Below are 23,968 nucleotides of genomic sequence, written 5' to 3'. Positions count from 1 at the left end.
CATGATATCACTTTTGTACTGTGTGCACAGAGGCTCTGCTGGCGTTAACTTGAAATGCACAAGAAACTGAAACCCCCCACAACCCTTAACAGAAAAGCTGTGCCTAAAAGAAGGTGGAAACCAAAGTTCATCAACAGGGCCATTGTAACCGTCATACATGGTTTTATGATGATAGTGCTCATACTATGCAACATAGTTAATGCAAAATAAAAATCTAGATATAAGCTTTTATTAATATGAAATTAGGTCATTCTTCTTTCATGCAATATACAAATACATTATTTAGGTTACATATTCTATTTTGTGTGGTCAATAAGCTGTGTTTAAACAGGAAGCCCAATTCTGATCTTTTTCCACCAATTGGTCTTCTGACCAATCAGATCTTTTCATATCAGATCTTTTTCAGAGCTGATCTGATTGGTCAAAAGACCAATTAGTGAAACAAAATTCAGAATTGGGCTGCCTGTCTAAACGCAGCCGTAGTTCTAGCACTAGGACATATTTTCATGGTTTCTCTCTTAACAATGCTGTTTTAAAATGAACTGAAACATACAGAAAGCATTCAACGATGTCACTGCTGTGTGATCTGTACTGTTCCAGTGTTGTTTTTCTCTTATCCACAACACTTTTAAAAGCAGGTCAATATTGCCAATGGCAAATCCCCACACCCAATGTTTCATCGATTGTGTCTTACGTCATCACAAAGTATGACGGCGGCTTTGAAGCTGGTAAATACAAAAATAAACTACCACGTAGAGGAGATCAACAGTACAGTAAGCAATAAACAGAAACAAATAGGTGACATCTTATAAAACACATCCATCCATTTTGCTGGACTACTGCAACAGATCCACCTCCGAAGCAGTTCGCACAATGTCACAACTCGTTATGTTCTTCTGATCCCTGTGTTTGAACAGAAGTTTTGCATGTCTGATGAGGGACAAAACATAAGGTTTCACTCTTAGCATTCAAACTTGTAAGTCTGTGGGGGCTCGCCTACTGCTTGCGTTGCTTGTCGATGATGGCCGGCGATTGGAAGAGGGTGGTCTCGGACTATGCCCTGACCCTGAAGTTGAGTCCTCCAGTGAGTCTGGGGTGGAGGGACGCATTTTGGGTTCCGATTTTGATGCAGTCCGGTCTCGGTACCCACCACTGGCCTTAGCACCCCCATAAGAATCTGTGTCTGAGCTTTTGCCCTCCACCACTGTGGAACAATTTGAGGGAGCATTGACCCTCCATGTTTTCCTTCCGGCGCCTACTAGCAATGTCGGGCAGGAGGAGGCATGAGATGTGTGCCTGGGAGAGTCTGGGCTCCCCCTCTTCTCTTCCTCCTCACTGTGAGGAGGAAGGTGTGCAGACTCCTCAGGCTCCTCCTGCTTTGGCGGGGTCACTGAGTCGCAGGGCAGTGAGCGGCTGTCACTGCTGGTGTTATTGGAGTTGGAGTTGTGCTCTGTCGGGCTTTGCGCAGCATCTTTGAGTTCTTCCACGCTCCGTTTACCAGCCAGTTCACCCTGAACTGGGAGGAAGGCAGAGGGGTTGATAAGGGATGGGTAGGTGTGACCGTCCTGGGCCCGCTCCAGTAGGAGGTTGTAGCCACTGGGCGCTGAGGCCATGGTGGGCTTGCAGCCGGAGGAAGCCATGCATGTCTGATGCACCACAGAGTCTTTCTTGGTTTTGCTGGAGTAGAAGTCGTCAAGCTCGTCCTGCAGGTGTGGATAGTAGTCCAGGATGCCCTTCTTGACCTTTTTATAGCCCAGGTGCATGATCTCCAAGATGTTTAGGAAGAGGGAGACTACAGCGATGCATTGCATAAAGACCATGAAGACACTCTTCTCTGTGGGCCGGGAGACGAAGCAGTCCACCGCGTTGGGGCAAGGCTCACGCTCGCACTTGAAGAGAGGGGAGAGCTGGAAGCCATAGAGGATGTACTGGCCTGTTATAAAGCCTACCTCCACGGCGGAGCGGGTAATGATGTGGGCCACGTAGGTGCGCAGCAGGGACCCCGACAGCGGAGCCTTGTTGAGCTTGCCTTGCTCCAGCTGCCTCACCTCTCGCTCAATCGTTTTCCGAGCCGCCACCATCTCCACGTCCACCAGCTCCAGCTCGCGACGCAGCAGGACCTTCTTTTTCTGCCGCTCCTTCTCCAGGGCTCGGAGGCGGTAGAGAGCATGGCCCATGTACACCAGCGAGGGCGATGAGACAAAGATGACCTGAAGGACCCAGAAGCGGATGAGGGAGATGGGGAAAGCCAGGTCGTAGCAGACGTTCCGACACCCGGGCTGCTCCGTGTTGCAGATGAAGTCGGCCTGCTCATCATTCCACACGTCCTCGGCCGCCACACCCAGCACCAGCATGCGGAAGATGAATAGGATGGTGAGCCAGATCTTTCCCACCATAGTGGAGTGGATATGCACCTCCTCCAATATCCCCCCGAGGAAATTCCAATCCCCCATCTTTACGCGGGCATCGGTGTGTCTGTCAGTAGGAGGCAGGGGCGGAGAGAGGATAGAGGCATTTAAAGAGGCTATATAGAACTTTTGCCTTTTTGGATGCCTCAAGAGCCTAAGGCCCCCTTCAATGGACAGAAATATTGGCCAGAAATTCAAATTGGACATAAAGGGCCACTCCTCCCCACTAATGAGCAAAAGCATTTAGGGTTTACCTAAAACCAATTTATTTTTTATTTTATTGTTTTTGTGAAATACGAAATGTATTAATATTATTTTATATAAACCATACAGCCAACTTTCAAGCCACAATTTGACTTAACAATTAGCAACTAAACTTCCTCACACTAGTATCTTCAACAATACATCGTAAAAACTAAATGTAAATGTTCTTTTCTATGCAGTTTGTTTTAAAATCTGTTTCATTAACAAATACTCCATGAAAAAGATATAATTCCACAGACTATTTTAATCCCACAAAGGTTGCTTTACCAATTAAACTAATGCATCTGTCCTTTCATAAAAAGAAATACAATTTAAAACTAAACTTGGTTAAGTCATTGACATACTAAACATTGACATACAAATAATGAATTGCAACTTACCTTTATCAGGGGAAAAAAGGAAATGTACATCGAATAGATGTAAATTTATCAAGAATATGGAGCATCACATATTTGTAAAGTAGATATCAAAATGAATGAATAAGCAAGCCATCGATTAGCATCTGGTTTAATATTTTCCACTCTTGTTCCTTTCAGTAGTCCTGTTTTACCAAAAATAAAAGCATTCCCCTCGGTGATTTCACTTATAAACAATGAGAGAAATCAATGGGAGAGTCATTTCCATTTACCTAGCAGCAGCATGGACAGACTGCCGGTGATATAAATCCCTGCGGGTCATGCAGGCGCGATGAGGCCACCAAATAGCTTTTAAAAAATTGTTTGTGCCCCCTCCACATCTGTTGATGCGCATCACCTGAACTTCTGTGACCCGAATGTTACCAGGGTTGCAATAGGGACAGTACACTACGTACAACTGAACAGTCGAGACAGCTGCCAGTGTCAGATTCTGGTCAGTCAGCGAGATAAAATCAATAAAAAGAGTTCTACCAATACAGTACAAGACTTGCTACTATTGATTCAGGGTTATAAGTTAGTTAAACAATATGTCCTAATTAAAAAGAGAGTGACCTTGATACATTGTGAAATTAGTGAAAAAAAAGCCATTTATACTTGACCTGATGGGGTTAAAAGGATATTTTGGCTTCTCCTAAAGGAGATCCAGCTGATCTTAAAATTTGAAAAGTCCAGTATTGCTTGAATGTATAGCCAGGAATATTACAGCGATGCATGGAAAGTTTTTGCACTGCACAGATGGCCTACTTATTGGGTTCACTCTTGTCTACATCTGTAGATTATATAGGCTGTTGGAGACTCCATAGCCCCAGTGAGAGATGTTTAGTCCCATCCTTCAACTCTATTCAATACCTCCCCATCTATCTCTTAACACCATCCATATAGGATTTCTATTTGCCATATATATTTCAACCGTACTGTGATGTTTTACAAAAGTTCTGAACCTTTCTATTCTCATTGCTTCTACAGATTGTGAATTAAAAATAAACATTTTTTGCTAAAAGTATTATTGATTGATTATGACTTTTCAGATCACCCAGTAATGCTATCTGCAAGGTTAGCTCCAGGTAAATATTGCAATCCTTTAGCCATTCCTGGACCTGTGTCCAAAAACAAGCTACAAATGGACAGAACCAAAACAAATGATCTAATGATTCTGTCTCTTCACAGCAAAATCTGCAGAGCTGGGAAGATTGTATCCCCCATATAAATAACATTCTATTGGTAGCAAGAATTTTATATAATAATTTAAATTGAAAGATTCTAATTTTTGAATCCGTGTCGTTTTTGCGTGTCAGTTCATAAACACTATGCCATGGGATCGGTATGTCAAAGATCTCTTCCCAACTATTTTGCAATCTATATGGGACGGCTGTCAATCCTTTGGTCCTTAAGTGAAACTGATATACTTTTTTATTTATCAAAGTTTTCCTTAACCAATTATGTTCTTTAATGCAAGGCCGACAGACAAGTTCCTTACTTTCTCCCTCTTCCACTTTCCTCTTCCACTTTTCCGGTAAGGCTGCAATTATTTGGTTGTAATTTTGGGTAGAGCAGACATTTCCATATGTTTTTGTTAGCTGCATGTGCGACAACTCCACCAGTCCTACCGATGATATCATTTACGAAGATTATACATTTTTTAAACATTCTGTCAAAAAATAAAGGTTTTTTGTCGATTAGTATATTTGAATTTAACCACAATATTTGTTGCATTATTTGTTCCGTCGTTTCTGGAGGATTAAATTGAAATTGCAACCAACTTTCTATGGCTTGTTTTAGAAATAGTGATATTTGGGAGATAATTTCCTTTTCAAATAACTGCAAATGAGTTGTTGTAATCTGAAATAAAGGGAAAAAGGCCTTTCTTGAACATTGGTTGAGACAATCTTACTAATTTGCTTGAGAACCAGTTCGGATTTAAGTATAACTTTTGTATGACTGAAGCTTTTAGTGATAGGTCTAATACTTTAATATTTAATAATTTCTGTCCTCCGAATTCATATTCATTATCTAAATATGCCCTTTTAATTTTGTCTGGCTTGCCGTTCCAAATAAAATTGATTTTTTTCTTTTCTCATATAATTTAAAAAACTGTTCGCTAGGCGAAGGCAAGACCATAAGCAAATAGGTAAACTGGGATAATACTAGAGTTAATCAGGGTGATTTTTCCACAAATTGACAGGTATTTTCCTTTCCATGGTAGTAAGATCTTATCTATTTTTGTTAACTTTCTATTAAAATTTATTGAAGTGAGATCATTTATTTCCTTTGGGATATGTATTCCGAGTATATCCACATCACCATCAGACCATTTTATTGGTAAACTACATGGTAATGTAAAAATTGTATTAAGACAAATCATAGCCACACAGCAATTGTTTCAGTCTTTTCATGTTTGCTACTATTGATTCAGGGTTATAGGTTAGTTAAACAATATGTCCTAATTAAAAAGAGAGTGACCTTGATACATTGTGAAATTAGTGAAAAAAAGCCATTTATACTTGACCTGATGGGTTAAAAGGATATTTTGGCTTCTCCTAAAGGACCAGCTGAACTTAAATTTGAACAGTCCAGTATTGCTTGAATGTATAGCCAGGAATATTAGAGCGATGCATGGAAAGTTTTTGCACTGCACAGATGGCCTACTTATTGGGTTCACTCTTGTCTACATCTGTAGATTCTATAGGCTGTTGGAGACTCCATAGCCCCAGTGAGAGATGTTTGGTGATCATGGTATATAGAGATACAGGCAATGTGATGGGAGTTTCTTTGAAATCAGTTACTGGTTCTGGAATCCCCCCAAACAACATTGCGCTATGGCAATGTGCCACAACTCTTTCAGATCGATAGTTTTTTACTCTTGTAATGCAATCAATGGGTCATGTCCGATTTCATACTCTGGTGCTTCGCCTCTGTAATTAAGTTGTCCCTGCCAGTTGACACTATTTTTATCCATTTACAAGAAATCAATTACTCTGGCCTGTTGCAATTGAAGTCAGTAAATTCAGGAAGTGATTTGAATTTAAAATCCAAACATTTTACAACTTTTGACATAAATAGCTTCTCCTTTTCAGTTTTAGAAGTCATTGAAAATAGATTCCCTTTTTCAATCATTTAATTGGAATTTCAGTTTACTTTAAATTGACTGCCTTCAATTCGAATTGAGCCTAAACCTGATTACCACAGATGTTAAGGGTATATTCAAAACTTGCAGTCTGTTTTTTTTGTCCAGGAATTGGCTTAATCTGGGTCCTGTAACTCGACCCGAAAACAGTTACAAAACAGTGTTTATAAAGCAGTTACAAAATGAAATGCAGTTCTGATTCTTGTACATATTAGCCTACATATAGTCTCATGTCAGGGTCAGAAAGCACAACTTTCTTTGTGGTTGTCCTTTAATCAGATCATACTATCATTATTTCCAAAGGAATGGATGTCGATGAGATTTCGATAATCAACTTTGGTCAATGCACAGTGCAGTTACATGGTCGCCTACGGTGTGTCTGTTATTGTCTAACAACAAGCAGACTAACACCAATAGGAGTTTGCCAATCTGTGTGATGTGCAATTGATGTCTATTAGGGATAGGCACGAGTACTCGATACAAGGTTTATATTCTATTACCATTAATCAAATTCCTGTACACTAAATTTACAAATGTAACTATACTGAACAAAAATATAAATGCAACATGTAAAGTGTTGGTCCCATGTTTCATGAGCTGAAATAAAAGATCCTAGAATGGATCAGCTTAATATTGCAGATAGATTGTATCTTCTATCAATGTAATTGTCTGCATCACTTCCAATCCCCCATGTTTTTTATATATATACTCCCCTTTATAACTTTTCAACCCCGCCATCCTTTCCCTACTTGGAGTAAATTAGTGAACAACAATGCCCAGGCCTCTACTTCCGGTCTATACTTACTATCTACACCTTATGGACATAGTTATTTTTACAATAATTCTATTACAGTGGGGGGAAAAAGTATTTAGTCAGCCACCAATTGTGCAAGTTCTCCCACTTAAAAAGATGAGGCCTGTAATTTTCATCATAGGTACACGTCAACTATGACAGACAAATTTGAGGAAAAAAAATCCAGAAAATCACATTGTAGGATTTTTTTATGAATTTATTTGCAAATGATGGTGGAAAATAAGTATTTGGTCACCTACAAACAAGCAAGATTTCTGGCTCTCACAGACCTGTAACTTATTTAAGAGGCTCCTCTGTCCTCCACTCGTTACCTGTATTAATGGCACCTGTTTGAACTTGTTATCAGTATAAAAGACACCTGTCCACAACCTCAAACAGTCACACTCCAAACTCCACTATGGCCAAGACCAAAGAGCTGTCAAAGGACACCAGAAACAAAATTGTAGACCTGCACCAGGCTGGGAAGACTGAATCTGCAATAGGTAAGCAGCTTGGTTTGAAGAAATCAACTGTGGGAGCAATTATTAGGAAATGGAAGACATACAAGACCACTGATAATCTCCCTCGATCTGGGGCTCCACGCAAGATCTCACCCCGTGGGGTCAAAATGATCACAAGAACGGTGAGCAAAAATCCCAGAACCACACGGGGGGACCTAGTGAATGATCTGCAGAGAGCTGGGACCAAAGTAACAAAGCCTACTATCAGTAACACACTACGCCGCCAGGGACTCAAATCCTGCAGTGACAGACGTGTCCCCCTGCTTAAGCCAGTACATGTCCAGGCCCGTCTGAAGTTTGCTAGAGTGCATTTGGATGATCCAGAAGAGGATTGGGAGAATGTCATATGGTCAGATGAAACCAAAATATAACTTTTTGGTAAAAACTCAACTCGTCGTGTTTGGAGGACAAATAATGCTGAGTTGCATCCAAAGAACACCATACCTACTGTGAAGCATGGGGGTGGAAACATCATGCTTTGGGGCTGTTTTTCTGCAAAGCGACCAGGACGACTGATCCGTGTAAAGGAAAGAATGAATGGGGCCATGTATCGTGAGATTTTGAGTGAAAACCTCCTTCCATCAGCAAGGGCATTGAAGATGAAACGTGGCTGGGTCTTTCAGCATGACAATGATCCCAAACACACCGTTCGGGCAACGAAGGAGTGGCTTCGTAAGAAGCATTTCAAGGTCCTGGAGTGGCCTAGCCAGTATCCAGATCTCAACCCCATAGAAAATCTTTGGAGGGAGTTGAAAGTCCGTGTTGCCCAGCGACAGCCCCAAAACATCACTGCTCTAGAGGAGATCTGCATGGAGGAATGGGCCAAAATACCAGCAACAGTGTGTGAAAACCTTGTGAAGACTTACAGAAAACGTTTGACCTGTGTCATTGCCAACAAAGGGTATATAACAAAGTATTGAGAAACTTTTGTTATTGACCAAATACTTATTTTCCACCATAATTTGCAAATAAATTCATAAAAAATCCTACAATGTGATTTTCTGGAGAAAAAAATTCTCATTTTGTCTGTCATAGTTGACGTGTACCTATGATGAAAATTACAGGCCTCTCATCTTTTTAAGTGAGAGAACTTGCACAATTGGTGGCTGACTAAATACTTTTTTTCCCCACTATATATACAGTGGGGAGAACAAGTATTTGATACACTGCCGATTTTGCAGGTTTTCCTACTTACAAAGCATGTAGAGGTCTGTAATTTTTATCATAGGTACACTTCAACTGTGAGAGACAGAATCAAAAAAAAAAATAATCCAGAAGATCACATTGTATGATTTTTAAGTAATTAATTTGCATTTTATTGCATGACATAAGTATTTGATCACCTACCAACCAGTAAGAATTCCGGCTCTCACAGACCTGTTAATTTTTCTTTAAGAAGCCCTCCTGTTCTCCACTCATTACCTGTATAAAAGACACCTGTCCACACACTCAATCAAACAGACTCCAACCTCTCCACAATGGCCAAGACCAGAGAGCTGTGTAAGGACATCAGGGATAAAATTGTAGACCTGCACAAGGCTGGGATGGGCTACAGGACAATAGGCAAGCAGCTTGGTGAGAAGGAAACAATTGTTGGCGCAATTATTAGCAAATGGAAGAAGTTCAAAATGACGGTCAATCACCCTCGGTCTGGGGCTCCATGCAAGATCTCACCTTGTGGGGCATCAATGATCATGAGGAAGGTGAGGGATCAGCCCAGAACTACACGGCAGGACCTGGTCAATGACCTGAAGAGAGCTGGGACCACAGTCTCAAAGAAAACCATTAGTAACACACTATGCCGTCATGGATTAAAATCCTGCAGCGCACGCAAGGTCCCCCTGCTCAAGCCAGCGCATGTCCAGGCCCGTCTGAAGTTTGCCAATGACCATCTGAATGATCCAGAGGAGGAATGGGAGAAGGTCATATGGTCTGATGAGACAAAAATAGAGCTTTTTGGTCTAAACTCCACTCGCCGTGTTTGGAGGAAGAAGAAGGATGAGTACAACCCCAAGAGCACCATCCCAACCGTGAAGCATGGAGGTGGAAACGTCATTCTTTGGGGATGCTTTTCTGCAAAGGGGACAGGACGACTGCACCGTATTGAGGGGAGGATGGATGGGGCCATGTATCTTGGCCAACAACCTCCTTCCCTCAGTAAGAGCATTGAAGATGGGTCGTGGCTGGGTCTTCCAGCATGACAACGACCCGAAACACACAGCCAGGGCAACTAAGGAGTGGCTACGTAAGAAGCATCTCAAGGTCCTGGAGTGGCCTAGCCAGTCTCCAGACCTGAACCCAATAGAAAATCTTTGGAGGGAGCTGAAAGTCCGTATTGCCCAGCGACAGCCCCGAAACCTGTAGCTTCTGGAGAAGGTCTGTATGGAGGAGTGGGCCAAAATCCCTGCTGCAGTGTGTGCAAACCTGGTCAAGACCTACAGGAAACGTATGATCTCTGTAATTGCAAACAAAGGTTTCTGTACCAAATATTAAGTTCTGCTTTTCTGATGTATCAAATACTTATGTCATGCAATAAAATGCAAATGAATTACTTATAAATCATACAATGTGATTTTCTGGATTTTTGTTTTAGATTCCGTCTCACAGTTGAAGTGTACCTATGATAAAAATTACAGACCTCTACATGCTTTGTAAGTAGGAAAACCTGCAAAATCGGCAGTGTATCAAATACTTGTTCTCCCCACTGTATATATAAACCCCAGTCGAACTTTATCAAATGCCTTTTCGAAGTCTGCTATGAATAGCAGGCCTGGTTTCCCATATTTTCCATAGTGTTCTATTGTTTCCAATACTTGCCTTATATTATCTCCAATGTATCTTCCATGTAAAAAAAAAAAACCTGTCTGATTAGAATGAATAATATCCGACAAATTTTTTATTCTATGCGCTATACATTTTGCTAGAATTTTTTCATCACAACACTGAAGTGTAAGGGGCCTCCAATTTTGTAAATGGACTGGATCTTTATATTTTCCACTTGTATCCTGTTTGAGTAATAATGAGATCAGACCTTCTTCTTGAGTGTCAGATAATTACAATTATAACTGGCTATACTTATTTCACCATACACCAAGATCCTAGAAAGTTTCCATATGCACAAAAAAATGTATCTCTCTCAAATTTTGTGCACAAATTGGTTTACATCCTTGTGAGTGAGCATTTCTCATTTGCCAAGATAATCCATCCACCTGACAGGTGTGGCATATCAACTGATTAAACAGCATGAGGTGCACCCTGTGCTGGGGACAATAAAAGGCCACTCTAAAATGTGCAGTTTTGTCACAGAACACAATGCCACAGATGTCTCAAGTTTTGACGGAGCGTGCAATTGGCATGCTGACTGCAGGAATGTCGACTAGAGCTGTTGCCAGAGAATTGAATGTTCATTTCTCTACCATAAGCCGCCTCGACCTCGTTTTAGAGAATTTGGCAGTACGTCCAACCAGCCTCACAACCGCAAACCACGTGTAACCACGCCAGCCCAGGACCCCACATCAGGCTTCTTCATCTGCGGGATCGTCTGAGACCAGCCACCCGGACAGCTGATGAAACTGAGGAGTATTTCTGTCCGTAATAAAGCCCTTTTGTGGGGAAAAACTCATTCTGATTGGCAGGGCCTGGCTCCCAATTGGTTGGGACTATGCCCTCCCAGGCTGTGCCCCTGCCCAGTCATGTGAAATCCATACATTAGGGCCTAATTTATTATAATTGTCTGATTTCCTTATATGAACTGTAACTCAGTAAAATCATTGAAATTGTTGCGTTTCTATTTTTGTTCAGTATATTTAGCAGATTAAATGTATAAGCACTGCCATCATTTCAAACTCTTTTTTGTGGAGTGTATCAAGTGCAGTGAAAATACATTGTTTTGTTTTCAGTTGTGTTTCAGAACAACCAGTCATTGGAACAACCAATAGAATACAGGAAACATGTTTCCTTCAACCCCGTTTCAATTAAAACTAATATGAGCGTACTCAAAATCATTTTCATGAGTACTCGAACACAGACATTATTTCAAATGCTATCCCGAATGTCTGTCACTAACACTTTCCAGCTTTCCAAAGCACCTGCCACACATTCATTTTAAATTTGGCAGAAGAATCAATGAAATATCTCTACTGGCCCAAATCCAAACATTTACTACTAGTAGCTCCCCATGATAAGTAAGCCAGATTGTGCAGGTCCTTAATTAGAGCACGACAAAGGGAAACTGAAAATATTGGTTCTCAGTACGAAACCTTAACCCCAAATCCTGGGTGGATTATTGTTGGGCAGACGGAATACAGGAGCTAGCATTGTTCAATCCCAAACAGTCTGGTACCCAATATAGACTGACTATACCATTCACCTGAGAACCCTGTGTACTGCCCTGAAATGGTATCTCTTTAGAATATAGGTCAAATCATTTGGCATAACTAGGGGGAATCGATTCACTTTCCATATTAGTCTGATTCAAACACATTTATAGTCAGGGATTCACATTAGGTGAACCTAGTTTGAGGATTTTGATTAGCCTTTATTCCAGCAGTTTGGTGAATTTAAGAACAAATATTTATTTGCAATGACAACTTGGCCATTACTTTCTGAAGCTTCATTACCCCTCTTAACCAATGGTTTAAGTGTCCACAACGTAAACAAGCAAGCATTAACTAGCGCATAATTAAATAATGTCACTGTATTGATGTTCCGAGTCTGGAACTATGGAATGTTCCACATAAACTGGCTAGAGTGGTGGCTGTCATTGGGGTACGATCAATTGTCTTTTTTTGAAGCGACTGTCAGATAATGAGAGCCATAGAAGCGAGGCTGCCTGGAACCCTAGGTCAGGTCAGACATCAGTCAAGCAAATAACCTGCTCCATACCCATTCACTAACCTCCATGTCTGGCATTCTAAAGGCCAGATGAATTAAGATAGTTAATCTTGGCAAAACATATTAGTCGTATAACACCAAATAGAGTATACACAACAACAAAACTAATAATCCAATCATTTTCAGAGATCGGTTTATGCATTGCTTTGTCAACGCAGATCTAAGATCCGAAGGGATTTTGGAAATGTAAAATATGTATTTAATGTAAAAGTGATGAAAGGATACAAGATCGAGTCTGGAGATCCAAAAATGACCTTCAAATACAAAACAAGTAATTTACAATTGGAATGTTATGCTATCTACCAGACATTTACTTAGAAAGTACATGGTAAAGTTGTAATTACATAATAAATACCTAAAGTATGTATTGGTTTCTTAGAGATTTGTTGAACCACTATTTGGTTTCAGATACCAACTAACAAATATCACAACAAATAAGTTTAGGAAAAACATTAGAAAATATAATCAATAAAAATATTCCATACAGATGGCCTAGATGAGGCCTTTTCAATGACCTTTTCATTTTACTGAAAGGTTATGTAGACTAATACACACAGACACAATTGAAATGATATAGAAAATGCCTAATATACAATGGAAAGTGCTGCCCTCTACTGTTCCACTGTACAAACATCCTAAACACCCAAAAGATGAACAGACTGACTGATAAATACACAAATTAAAATCTCGCCTTCAATAAATGATCATTGAAAGAGGTTTAGCCAAGGATATGTGAGCAGATTTACATTGATATGTACTATTAGCAGATAGCGTCTCATCCTGTCAACAGGGAAGTGAAACAATAACTTGGCATTGAGCCATTGGTATGGCTTGTTTATGATGACAATAGATGACACACTTGCTCCTGATGGCTTGAAAATACCCAGAACACACACACACACACACACACACTTGTAGGCCAATCTAAAACTTGGAGGAAATTACCTGCTTGGGGGAAATAATGTCCTACCTCACTGACCAATCAGGACAAACATCATATGGAAAAAACACCCGTAACACCAACAAACTGAGGTATATTGAGTTCAGTACAAAACCTAGAGATCAAATGAATAATGCATATCATTTTCAACATCACTAAAAACACCATGTAACAAAGATAATGTGCTGTGTGTAATACTACACTTCAACAACAGGGGTCCCTCTTCCCATTTAAATATCTTATCTCCTGCAGTAGGGGGGTTTACATTTTTTGGATAACCTTCAGAGTCCCTGAAATGCCCTATTTCCGTTATTCAAAACACGTTCATTTGTGTAGTGTGAAATTATGCAGGGGAAAGGAAGATGTTGAAGAGCACAGCGAACAAGAGGAAGACAATGTAACCGACTATACAGAGCCAGAAGCGCGGGTCCTTCAGGAGCTTCTTGTTGTAGGCGCTGAAGAACACGTAACCAATGGTCATCCCAGCCACCCCTCCTCCAATGTGCGCCACAAACGAGACCTGAGAGAGACCAGGGAGGAGTCTCATTTCAGTCTCGTTTTCCCTTCAAAATCAACAAAGACATGCTGTGCTACAGCCTTACAATTAGCATGCTCTGCCCTGTAGCTGTGGTTAGTATGCAAAGGGTGGACAGACAGTAAATCTAGCAGGACCCTTTTAAAAACAGCCAGTGAATCTGGAACTGCACTTCTAACAAAGACCAAGAAAACAGGAAATAAAAGCAAGATGAGAGAGGGGAAGCAAGTGATAGATTAGTAGCCTATAGGGCAGTCAGTTACGCTGCTGGAAAGACAAACAGCTGCAACCCTTATCATGCTCTCAGCTTCTCCTAAAGCAGAGAGAACAGAATCAAGGGTCACACTCATCACAGTATAGTGACAGGAATGGTTTGGGTGCAATAATTCAGGGGGAACAGACAGGTTGTGTCTTTGACACAGTGTGTGTAGAGGGCAATCTGGTTTAGAGATTAGTCAGTCCTGGCATGGGAGTTTGTGTCTGTGTAACTGTAACCCGTATAATTCAGATGGGTGGTACTGCTACTGCAGTTGTCTATAGTTTTCTATTTACATACACTGATAAAAGCCAGGTCCACTCACTGTTATATTGGTCTAGGATTGGACTTCACATAAGAGTCTCTCCAGTTGTGAACTAAAGACTGTTCTAAAAAAGCATTGCTCTCTGCTGAAACAATACTTATCTGTCTGTGGAAAATCTTTCAATGCCATACACCTTAAAAAGAGAAAGGGCATGCGAGAAAAAAAAAAAGTCTTACCTTCAAGCCAACGTCGTGAGTAAGAAACCTTCTGTAAAGGGCGAATCCGACATCTGTCCCGACTTGAGAAAGAAAACATTTAATGTTTAGTTACTGAAATACGACCACAGAGGCGTGGGCGCTGCTGGAACAGTAAACCTTGAGGCACTGGTGGGAAAATAATAGGAGTGGATCTGGGAAGAGACCTACCAATAATCACAATCACTCCAATACGAAACACTCCAAGGAGAGGAATCATCTCTCTGAAGTTCTGTAGGCCAGGGAGTAAAACAAGAGGTAGGAACAAGGAAATAATGAGAGAGAGAAACAATCTGCTAAAATAGTAGAATCAGCAGTTAACCAGAACTCACCACAATAGCATTCATGAAGTATCCCCCCATGAGGGCATATACCCCACCAGATGCCCCTACCAGAGCACTGTGAGGATCAAATATGGAGCTGGCCAGGGAGCCTGAGGAAAAAAATGCATGAGAAGGTCATCTATAGCATTACAGACGTTTCAGCTATGAAACCCAAGGAAAAATAGACCTTTTGAGAAGCTAAAGAATTTCAGAGAATACCACCTACACAGCTCAGTGCCTGTGAGTTGCTAGCATTGTGCAGTCATGATCAGCAAAAACCCAGAGGTGGTATGTAACAAGCGAGCTAATAACAACTAAGGCAACCTGTCGCGCACATTGTGTTGGTTAACCAATCATATGCTATCCTATTCATGTCACTAGCCACACGAGTCAACTTAAAAGCAACTTAATTCAGTCGTAACAGACCTTTGAAGACAACTGTGTCTAATTGACTGTGTGTCAATGGAAAAAGGGGGTGTAATGTGGATGCCCACCTGCTAGGACCCCTGCCATGTAGACCATGCCCACTTCAAAGCCTTTGTGGACCAGCTCCAGCGGGATGCCCAGCAGTAGCTGCATCACCAGATTGCCCAGGATGTGCTCCACGCTGTGGGGGAGGAAGAGAGGAGATGGAGACATGGGAGTTGAGACTTGGGAGTACAGTGGTGGTGCCAGGAATTTTTCACTGGGGTAGCTTGGTCATTGCAAAAGGGTGCTTGCTATCTATGTAGTACGGGCACACACACACACGGTCACTAGCTAGCTAGATACTATGTCTACTATAGTAGCCTCTTCGGCCCAGGATACCTGTACAATGGGACCAGTGTCAAAGAGAAGTTCATAAATTCTATCAGAAGCAGAAGTGTCAGCTGGTAAAATTGCCAACCAAAGTGAAAACAACTTTGCATTCTACCATTCAATATTTTCCAGCTAGTAGTAGCTAATAGCTTTAAGGGGGATTTCCACTATCAGCATTAAAATCGGATAGGCATGCTTGCTTCGCCCTCGTGTGGCCGCAAAAAAAAAACTAGAACGCAAGCATCAACAGCCAATCCAGTAGGGGCTAGAAGCTATAGTCAGCTTTGATTGGTCAAAAGCCCATGCTCGCGTCGCCGAACTGTCCCCCCCGCCCACTTCGCTAGAAATGAAATGGGGCTCCATTGTTTCATTGCCCCCATTATGTTATGTGGTTACGTACGGTCAGGCTGCCTATATAAAACAACACAGTTTACATTTACATTTTAGTAATTTAGCAGACACTCTTATCCAGAGCGACTTACAGTTAGTGAGTGCATACATTTTCATACTGTCCCCTCGTGGGAAACGAACCCACAACCCTGGCGTTGCAAGCACCATGCTCTACCAACTGAGCTACAGTTAACTGCAAAACTTTAGCTTTAAGCTAACGCTAGCTGATGGCTACATTTGCACATGTTTGCAAGCAAAGTACATTTCAACACATCCTCAAAAACATTATTTTACCTGAGAAGATCCTCTTTTGAAATTATTTCTGGTCAAAACTCCTTATGGGGTAAATTCCACTGCATAACTTAGCCCACTGGCAAGCTAACTAGCTAACATATTCAACTCAAGTCAAGGGCAACGATTTTGAATGGGCATCAAGCTTATATCATCAAATTCCTGAAAATCAGATCATTTAAGATGCAAAATTATATTTGTATTTGTGGATTTACTGTATTAACATTTACCCAATGCCTTTTAAGAAGGTTTTCAATTATGGAAAAAAAATGCAATGAACAGAATTTTTCAACCACTCAAATTCATGAGATTCTGGCTGTGGCAATCAGAAGGCACGATGTTATGTAGCTCGCTGAGCAGTCAGAGCTCGTTCGTGAGAACAGGATTTTGAGAGAGAAATACACTACATGACCAAAAGTATGTGGATCTCTTCTCATCGAACATCTCATTCCAAAATCATGGACATTAATATGGACTTGGTCCCCCCTTTGCTGCTATAACTGAATCCACTCTTCTGAGAAGGCTTTCCACTAGATGTTGGAACATTGCTGCGGGGACTTGCTTCCATTCAGCAACAAGACCATTAGTGAGGTCGGGCACTGATGTTGATCGATTAGGTCTGGCTCGCAGTCAGCGTTCCAATTCATCCCAAAGATGTTCGATGGGGTTGAGGTCAGGGCTCTGTGCAGGCCAGTCAAGTTCTTCCACAGCGATTTCGACAAACCATTTATGTATGAACCTCACTTTGTGCACAGTGGCATTGGCATGCTGAAACAGGAAAGGGCCTTCCCCAAACTGTAGGCCACAAAGTTGGAAGCACAATCGTCCAGACCATTATTCCTCCTCCACCAAATTTTACAGTTGGCCCTATGCATTGGGGCAGGTAGCGTTCCCCTGGCATCCGCCAAACACAGATTTGTCCGTCGGACTGCCAGATGGTGAAACATGATTCATAACTCCAGTGAACGCATTTCCACTGCTCCAGAGTCCAATGGCGGTGAGCTTTACACCACTCTAGCCAACGCTTGGCATTGCGCATGGTGATCTTAGGCTTGTGTGCGGCTGCTCGGCCATGGAAACCCATTTAATGAAGCTCCCGACGAACAGTTCTTGTGCTGATGTTGCTTCCAGAGGCAGTTTGGAACTCGGTAGTGAGTGCTGCAACTGAGGACAGACGATTTTTACACGCTATGCACTTTAGCACTCGGTGGTCCCGTTCTGTGAGCTTGTGTGGCCTACCACTTCACAGCTGAGCCGTTGTTGCTCCTACACGTTTCCACTTCACAATAACAGCACTTATAGTTGACCGGGGCAGCTCTAGCAGGGCAGAAATGTATCAAACTGACTTCTTGGAAAGGTGGCATCCTATGATGGTGCCACGTTAAAAGTCACTGAGCTCTTTAGTAAGGCCATTCTACTGCCAATGTTTGTCTATGGAGATTGCATGGCTGTGTGCTCGATTTTATACACCTGTCAGCAACGTTGTGGCTGAAATAGCCGAATCCACTAATTTGAAGGGATGTCCACATACTTTTGGATATATAGTGTATGTCGACTTTCGTTATATACAGTGGGGAGAACAAGTATTTGATACACTGCCGATTTTGCAGGTTTTCCTACTTACAAAGCATGTAGAGGTCTGTAATTTTTATCATAGGTACACTTCAACTGTGAGAGACGGAATCTAAAAAAATCCAGAAATTGTATGATTTTTAAGTAATTAATTTGCATTTTATTGCATGACATAAGTATTTGATCACCTACCAACCAGTAAGAATTCCGGCTCTCACAGACCTGTTAATTTTTCTTTAAGAAGCCCTCCTGTTCTCCACTCATTACCTGTATTAACTGCACCTGTTTGAACTCGTTACCTGTATAAAAGACACCTGTCCACACACTCAATCAAACAGACTCCAACCTCTCCACAATGGCCAAGACCAGAGAGCTGTGTAAGGACATCAGGGATAAAATTGTAGACCTGCACAAGGCTGGGATGGGCTACAGGACAATAGGCAAGCAGCTTGGTGAGAAGGCAACAACTGTTGGCGCAATTATTAGAAAATGGAAGAAGTTCAAGATGACGGTCAATCACCCTCGGTCTGGGGCTCCATGCAAGATCTCACCTCGTGGGGCATCAATGATCATGAGGAAGGTGAGGGATCAGCCCAGAACTACACGGCAGGACCTGGTCAATGACCTGAAGAGAGCTGGGACCACAGTCTCAAAGAAAACCATTAGTAACACACTACGCCGTCATGGATTAAAATCCTGCAGCGTACGCAAGGTCCCCCTGCTCAAGCCAGCGCATGTCCAGGCCCATCTGAAGTTTGCCAATGACCATCTGGATGATCCAGAGGAGGAATGGGAGAAGGTCATGTGGTCTGATGAGACAAAAATTGAGCTTTTTGGTCTAAACTCCACTCGCCGTGTTTGGAGGAAGAAGAAGGATGAGTACAACCCCAAGAACACCATCCCAACCATGAAGCATGGAGGTGGAAACATCATTCTTTGGGGATGCTTTTCTGCAAAGGGGACAGGACGACTGCACCGTATTGAGGGGAGGATGGATGGGGCCATGTATCGCGAGATCTTGGCCAACAACCTCCTTCCCTCAGTAAGAGCATTGAAGATAGGTTGTGGCTGGGTCTTCCAGCATGACAACGACCCGAAACACACAGCCAGGGCAACTAAGGAGTGGCTCCGTAAGAAGCATCTCAAGGTGCTGGAGTGGCCTAGCCAGTCTCCAGACCTGAACCCAATAGAACATCTTTGGAGGGAGCTGAAAGTCCGTATTGCCCAGCGACTGCCCCGAAACCTGAAGGATCTGGAGAAGGTCTGTATGGAGGAGTGGGCCAAAATCCCTGCTGCAGTGTGTGCAAACCTGGTCAAGACCTACAGGAAACGGATGATCTCTGTAATTACAAACAAAGGTTTCTGTACCAGATATTAAGTTATGCTTTTCTGATGTATCAAATACTTATGTCATGCAATAAAATGCAAATTAATTACTTAAAAATCCTACAATGTGATTTTCTGGATTTTTGTTTAAGATTCCGTCTCTCACAGTTGAAGTGTACCTATGATAAAAATTACAGACCTCTACATGCTTTGTAAGTAGGAAAACCTGCAAAATCGGCAGTGTATCAAATACTTGTTCTCCCCACTGTATATTGAGAATGTTAAAAAAATAGGCCTATTCTAGAAGGGGGTTCAGCACCGTCTTGCTACCTCCTAGCGCTGCCAGTGTGGGAGTATGAGGGAGTGGATAGGCGAGTGAATGTCTTACCTATGAATCAGAACCTTTGGAGAGACTCAGGCCAGGATTCAAAGAAACACATATAAACAACGTGCACACTGCAATTTACTTTTAAAGACTAGATCTGCAATGCTCTACTCTTTGGGACGGTTTCTTGGACACAGATTAAGCCACAGTAGGTTGGCACCTTAATTGGAGAGGACGGGCTCGTGGTAATGGCTGGAGCAGAATGACTGGAATGGTATCAAATACATCAAACACATGGTTTCCATGTGTTTGATGTCATTACATTTGCTCCGTTACAGCCATTATTATGAGCCGTCCTCCCCTCAGCAGCCTCCTGTGGATTAAGCCTAGTCGTGGACTAAAAAGTTTGGTCAATGGAGAATCTCCAGTGTATAATCTGTGTCTGGGAAACCGCCCCAAAACATCTGGGCTTGGGCATCTGTGTGAGGTGAAGTGACCCTTACCCGGCGTGGACAAACATGTAGGAGACAAAGCGCCACGCCTCCTCCCGCCGGTCAGATTTGTAGGTGAGAGGGCTGTTCCAGATGCCCTCGCCCAGGGTGACCCACTGCTTCTGGGGCTTCCACACCGCATAGTAGATAAACACTGCTAACTGTCCAGATAGACACAGGGTAGATCAGTGACTAGTTACATAATGACACAGGAGGGGTCCTGAAAGGCTAAACAGTTGCTTTGAATGTAGCCATTAGTCAGCCTTTCACAAAGTGCAGTATGGGCAGAGCAGACCATTACAGCAGCATACAAACATACTTCAAACTGATAACACACATTGGCAACAAAGTTAATGAGAAGAGCAGAGAGAACCCTAGACAAATTCCTTGAACAAACTGTGTCGACCTGGCACATTTTTCCACTCACTTTAACACCTTTATTATAAAACACACATCTCAATGATTCTGCCATAACAAGCTCACCATACTATTAAAATATCAGTGAAATGTCATGGACACAGTGTGCGGTGGTGTATGATTAAAAACACATTCCTTGGGAGGATAGCCTTAAACCCTGGTCCCAATGTTATTTGTGCTCAAACTCTTATTTTCATTGAGCCAATGCATAGGTCTAGGGATTGCATTAAGAATCTTGGATGAATTCAAACATTGAGATGGATACGCTGGCAGAGACTTCCCACAGCAGAAGGAGAGAGAGGAATGTCAGGTACAAGAGCTCTTCAGTTCGGACCTTAGCCGCATCCAAACTCAGAAAAAAAAGTCACCCTGAATACACAAATACCAATATTGGGCCATTGAATAGAGCTCGCCAGCTTGTAGTCCTAAAATATGGAAATGAGTCATCTCTGGTTTGTACAGCCATTCCTATGGGGAAAATGAATGGGGAAAGAATAGGGTTTTGGGATAAACATAGAAAATAAGGTCTGAGGTTAACATAGGCTTAGGAGAGCTTATACGTTTTGTTCTATGAGATAATATCAGTCAGTTAACATGACCTTTATGAATTATGACGCCTTTGTGCTTTGTGCTTTTTCTGATTACATCAACGCTTCAAAATTCACAAAAAGTGATGTTAGCTGATGAAGATTATCTCATAGAACAAAACGTATAAGACCTCCTAAGCCTGTGTATACCACAGACCTTATTTTAGGCTTTATCCAAAAACTCTACAAAAACTCAATTCATTTTCCCATAGGCTTTGTCCAATGAACCATGGTGGAGGTATAATATCAGCTGCACCTCTCTCTTTAAATACCATGTCCAGAGCATTTCTTCAAATCGAAAATTAACTCAGGTATAACAACCCAATCATAACAACGTATGTAGATGAAAGAGGCTACTTATTGTCAGTGCTGCGCTGCCATTAGTATGATGTGTATTAACCATGATGTGTATTAACCCTCACCTCTCCGATGCTGATGAGGATGATGAAGATGGGAGGGGGGCAGCAGTTGGCTCGCTCCCGGTACTGTTCGTGGAGTTCTTCCGGAAGCATCCACTTAGAGATGGAGTGATGGAACCTCTCGCAGCATCCAACCTTCCTATTCCCGTCATCATCACCTTCCGTATCCCCCATCCGTCTCCCATCTCTGTCTACAGGGTCTACAGCGAGGGGGTCCTGCTCCTCAATGTCTATGTCCATCACTCCTCAGATTGTAGCCTAGACAAATAGTGGATGAGTCCTAAAGTCAAATGAATTGACAGGAAGAACATGCTACATTTCTCCATTTTAGATCATGCATTCTCTATGAAAGTATGTCAATGTTTTTTTTCAGTATGTGTTGATAGACATACATTGAGGGCTGGTTTCCTAGACATTGATTAAACTTGACTTAATCTGTGTCTGGGAAACTAGACCATAGGCAGATGATTTATTTGGAATAAAACCATATAGGTCAGGATAGTACCATTCAATGTAACACTAATTGATTTATTAGAGTGTATGTTGTGTTAAATGGGTTGGGTTTGCGTCAGAGTAACAAAACTGTAAGGGTGAGATATTATGTGTTGAGTAGCTACTGGGTTAACGACACATTAGTGAGGTATTTGATACTGTGATAAACATGGAGAGAGCTGAAGCTCAGCTTTGAGGCATAACATTGTTGTCTCTAGGGACAATTACAGTAGCTACACAACTCTTCCAGGCACACAGCGCAGATGCTTTTTGGAATTAGCCTAATAAAGGGGTCCCCAATTACAGCCATGGTTGCGGGGCTGGAAAATGTACCGCAAGAATCCCAGACAGATTTGGCAAAAACATAATCATTTAAAACCTTGATTACATTGGGATACAATCACATATGCCTCTCTATTTGTGTGGGAGTACTTGGGAACCGATTTTCTCAATTATACATTTTACAATATATATAGGCCTAAATATATGTATTAAATAAATTCAGACTGCCTATTGGGGAACCCTGGTTTAATACATAAATGGCTGATATATTGGGCTACTTTGGAGTCTGCCACTGTCGGGTCAATATGAATGACAGAAATACAAGCGCGGGCAATACAATTTCAAAGGAATAAAGTTAATTTTCCTAAACCCTTTTTTGACTACATGGCTTTTTTCAGTGTACCTGTATATGAACCATTAGCCTATGTAAACTTAAAACCACCCCCCACACACACACACACACACACACACACACACGATCATGTACAATTCAGTACAGAAGTAAGTCTGCACATTTTCCCTAATAACAGAGGCTTTACTCTGTAGGCCTATATAGCCGGCAATGGTATTTAGAAAGTTTAGAAGTAACTTACGTACTGATTGAAAGAGTTGTCGAGTAAAATGATTCAACTCAACGTTTCCACTAGCATCTCAAAATACATAAATTATTGTAGAAGTTTCCCTGTAATACTTTTTATTTTGATGTTTTTATATTTTCACGCAATTCTAAAACAGTCCGGACATTCCAAAGCGGGTAAAATCCACACTACTGCACCTTTCTGAAAATGACGGTCTATTCTGATAAATGACTTGAGATAATTATAGTCCTCGCTTGGCTTTTCCTGCTACGAACTTCCTTCCTTTTCCAAACAAACCACTGAAGCATCCCCACTTGAAATGCATAGATTACAGAATCTCATTTCATACATCTAAAAAGTTGAACGTAGCGCAAACTTCACAGGCATTTAGCAACAACACACCTGCGCTTCCGGTAACACCTGAGATCGGTGACGTCATGGGTTTGAGGCTTTGGCTAGAGGTCCCAATTTATGATTTTTACCTGCATAATGTCCTCCATCAACAACCGGTGATTAAAAGTGTGATATGCATCGTTGTTTCGTGGACCACAGACAAACGAGTCATGTACATGTTTATCAACGATTATGGTGTTCAAATATTTACCTTGTTCCAAAGGAAAAGCCTGCTGTACCGTCAAGCACCCTATCAAAGCAATTCCATGCACAATACGAGTTGTACCACTAGAGGGTGGAAGAGACCATTACAAAAGATAATACCCATAATAATGACACTCGTCTCAAAAAAACAAGTTTTACATGTACAGACTTTATTGGGACGCTTGTCGATTTTCAAATATACACCAATCCTCTCAGATCTTCATAAGTACCCATTGGAGGTAGGAAGTAGTGTTAAATTAGACTTATTGGAAATATCACAATAGTTCACCCCCAACCAAAGCAAAAACAGGTTTAGAAATATTTGCAAATTCATTCAAACCCCCCCTGGGAATATCACATTTACATACATATTCAGACCCTTTACTCAGAACTTTGTTGAAGTGTAACAGT

The 23,968-nt window shown here is 41.7% G+C and overlaps 2 protein-coding genes across 4 annotated transcripts; both read right to left on the bottom strand.

The window, feature by feature from the left end:
- Positions 1 to 50: 50 nt before the first annotated feature.
- On the bottom strand, positions 51 to 3,972 carry LOC121557732 (gap junction alpha-9 protein). Its single transcript, XM_041871217.2, has 2 exons — positions 3,053 to 3,972; positions 51 to 2,475 (listed from the first exon to the last, which is right to left on the bottom strand). The coding sequence occupies exon 2, from the start codon at positions 2,451 to 2,453 to the stop codon at positions 969 to 971; it is 1,485 nt and encodes a 494-aa protein (XP_041727151.2). The 5' UTR covers positions 2,454 to 2,475; positions 3,053 to 3,972; the 3' UTR covers positions 51 to 968.
- An 8,130-nt stretch (positions 3,973 to 12,102) lies between these two features.
- On the bottom strand, positions 12,103 to 23,361 carry LOC121557723 (rhomboid-related protein 2). 3 transcript variants are annotated; one of them, XM_041871208.2, is made up of 8 exons: positions 22,976 to 23,361; positions 21,612 to 21,866; positions 20,198 to 20,346; positions 15,487 to 15,599; positions 15,002 to 15,102; positions 14,841 to 14,901; positions 14,652 to 14,713; positions 12,103 to 13,879 (listed from the first exon to the last, which is right to left on the bottom strand). In XM_041871208.2, the coding sequence occupies exons 2-8, from the start codon at positions 21,846 to 21,848 to the stop codon at positions 13,703 to 13,705; spliced, it is 900 nt and encodes a 299-aa protein (XP_041727142.1). In that variant the 5' UTR covers positions 21,849 to 21,866; positions 22,976 to 23,361; the 3' UTR covers positions 12,103 to 13,702. The 3 variants fall into 3 exon arrangements, with proteins under 3 accessions (XP_041727142.1, XP_041727143.1, XP_041727145.1); XM_041871209.2 differs by having other exon boundaries at positions 22,980 to 23,361; XM_041871211.2 differs by having other exon boundaries at positions 23,158 to 23,361.
- Positions 23,362 to 23,968: the final 607 nt, after the last annotated feature.

This window comes from Coregonus clupeaformis, unplaced genomic scaffold, assembly GCF_020615455.1.
Source record: "Coregonus clupeaformis isolate EN_2021a unplaced genomic scaffold, ASM2061545v1 scaf0130, whole genome shotgun sequence".
NCBI lineage: Eukaryota > Metazoa > Chordata > Actinopteri > Salmoniformes > Salmonidae > Coregonus > Coregonus clupeaformis.
The sequence above is the reverse complement of the archived record's forward strand: the minus strand, read 5'-3'. Positions and strand labels throughout refer to the sequence as shown.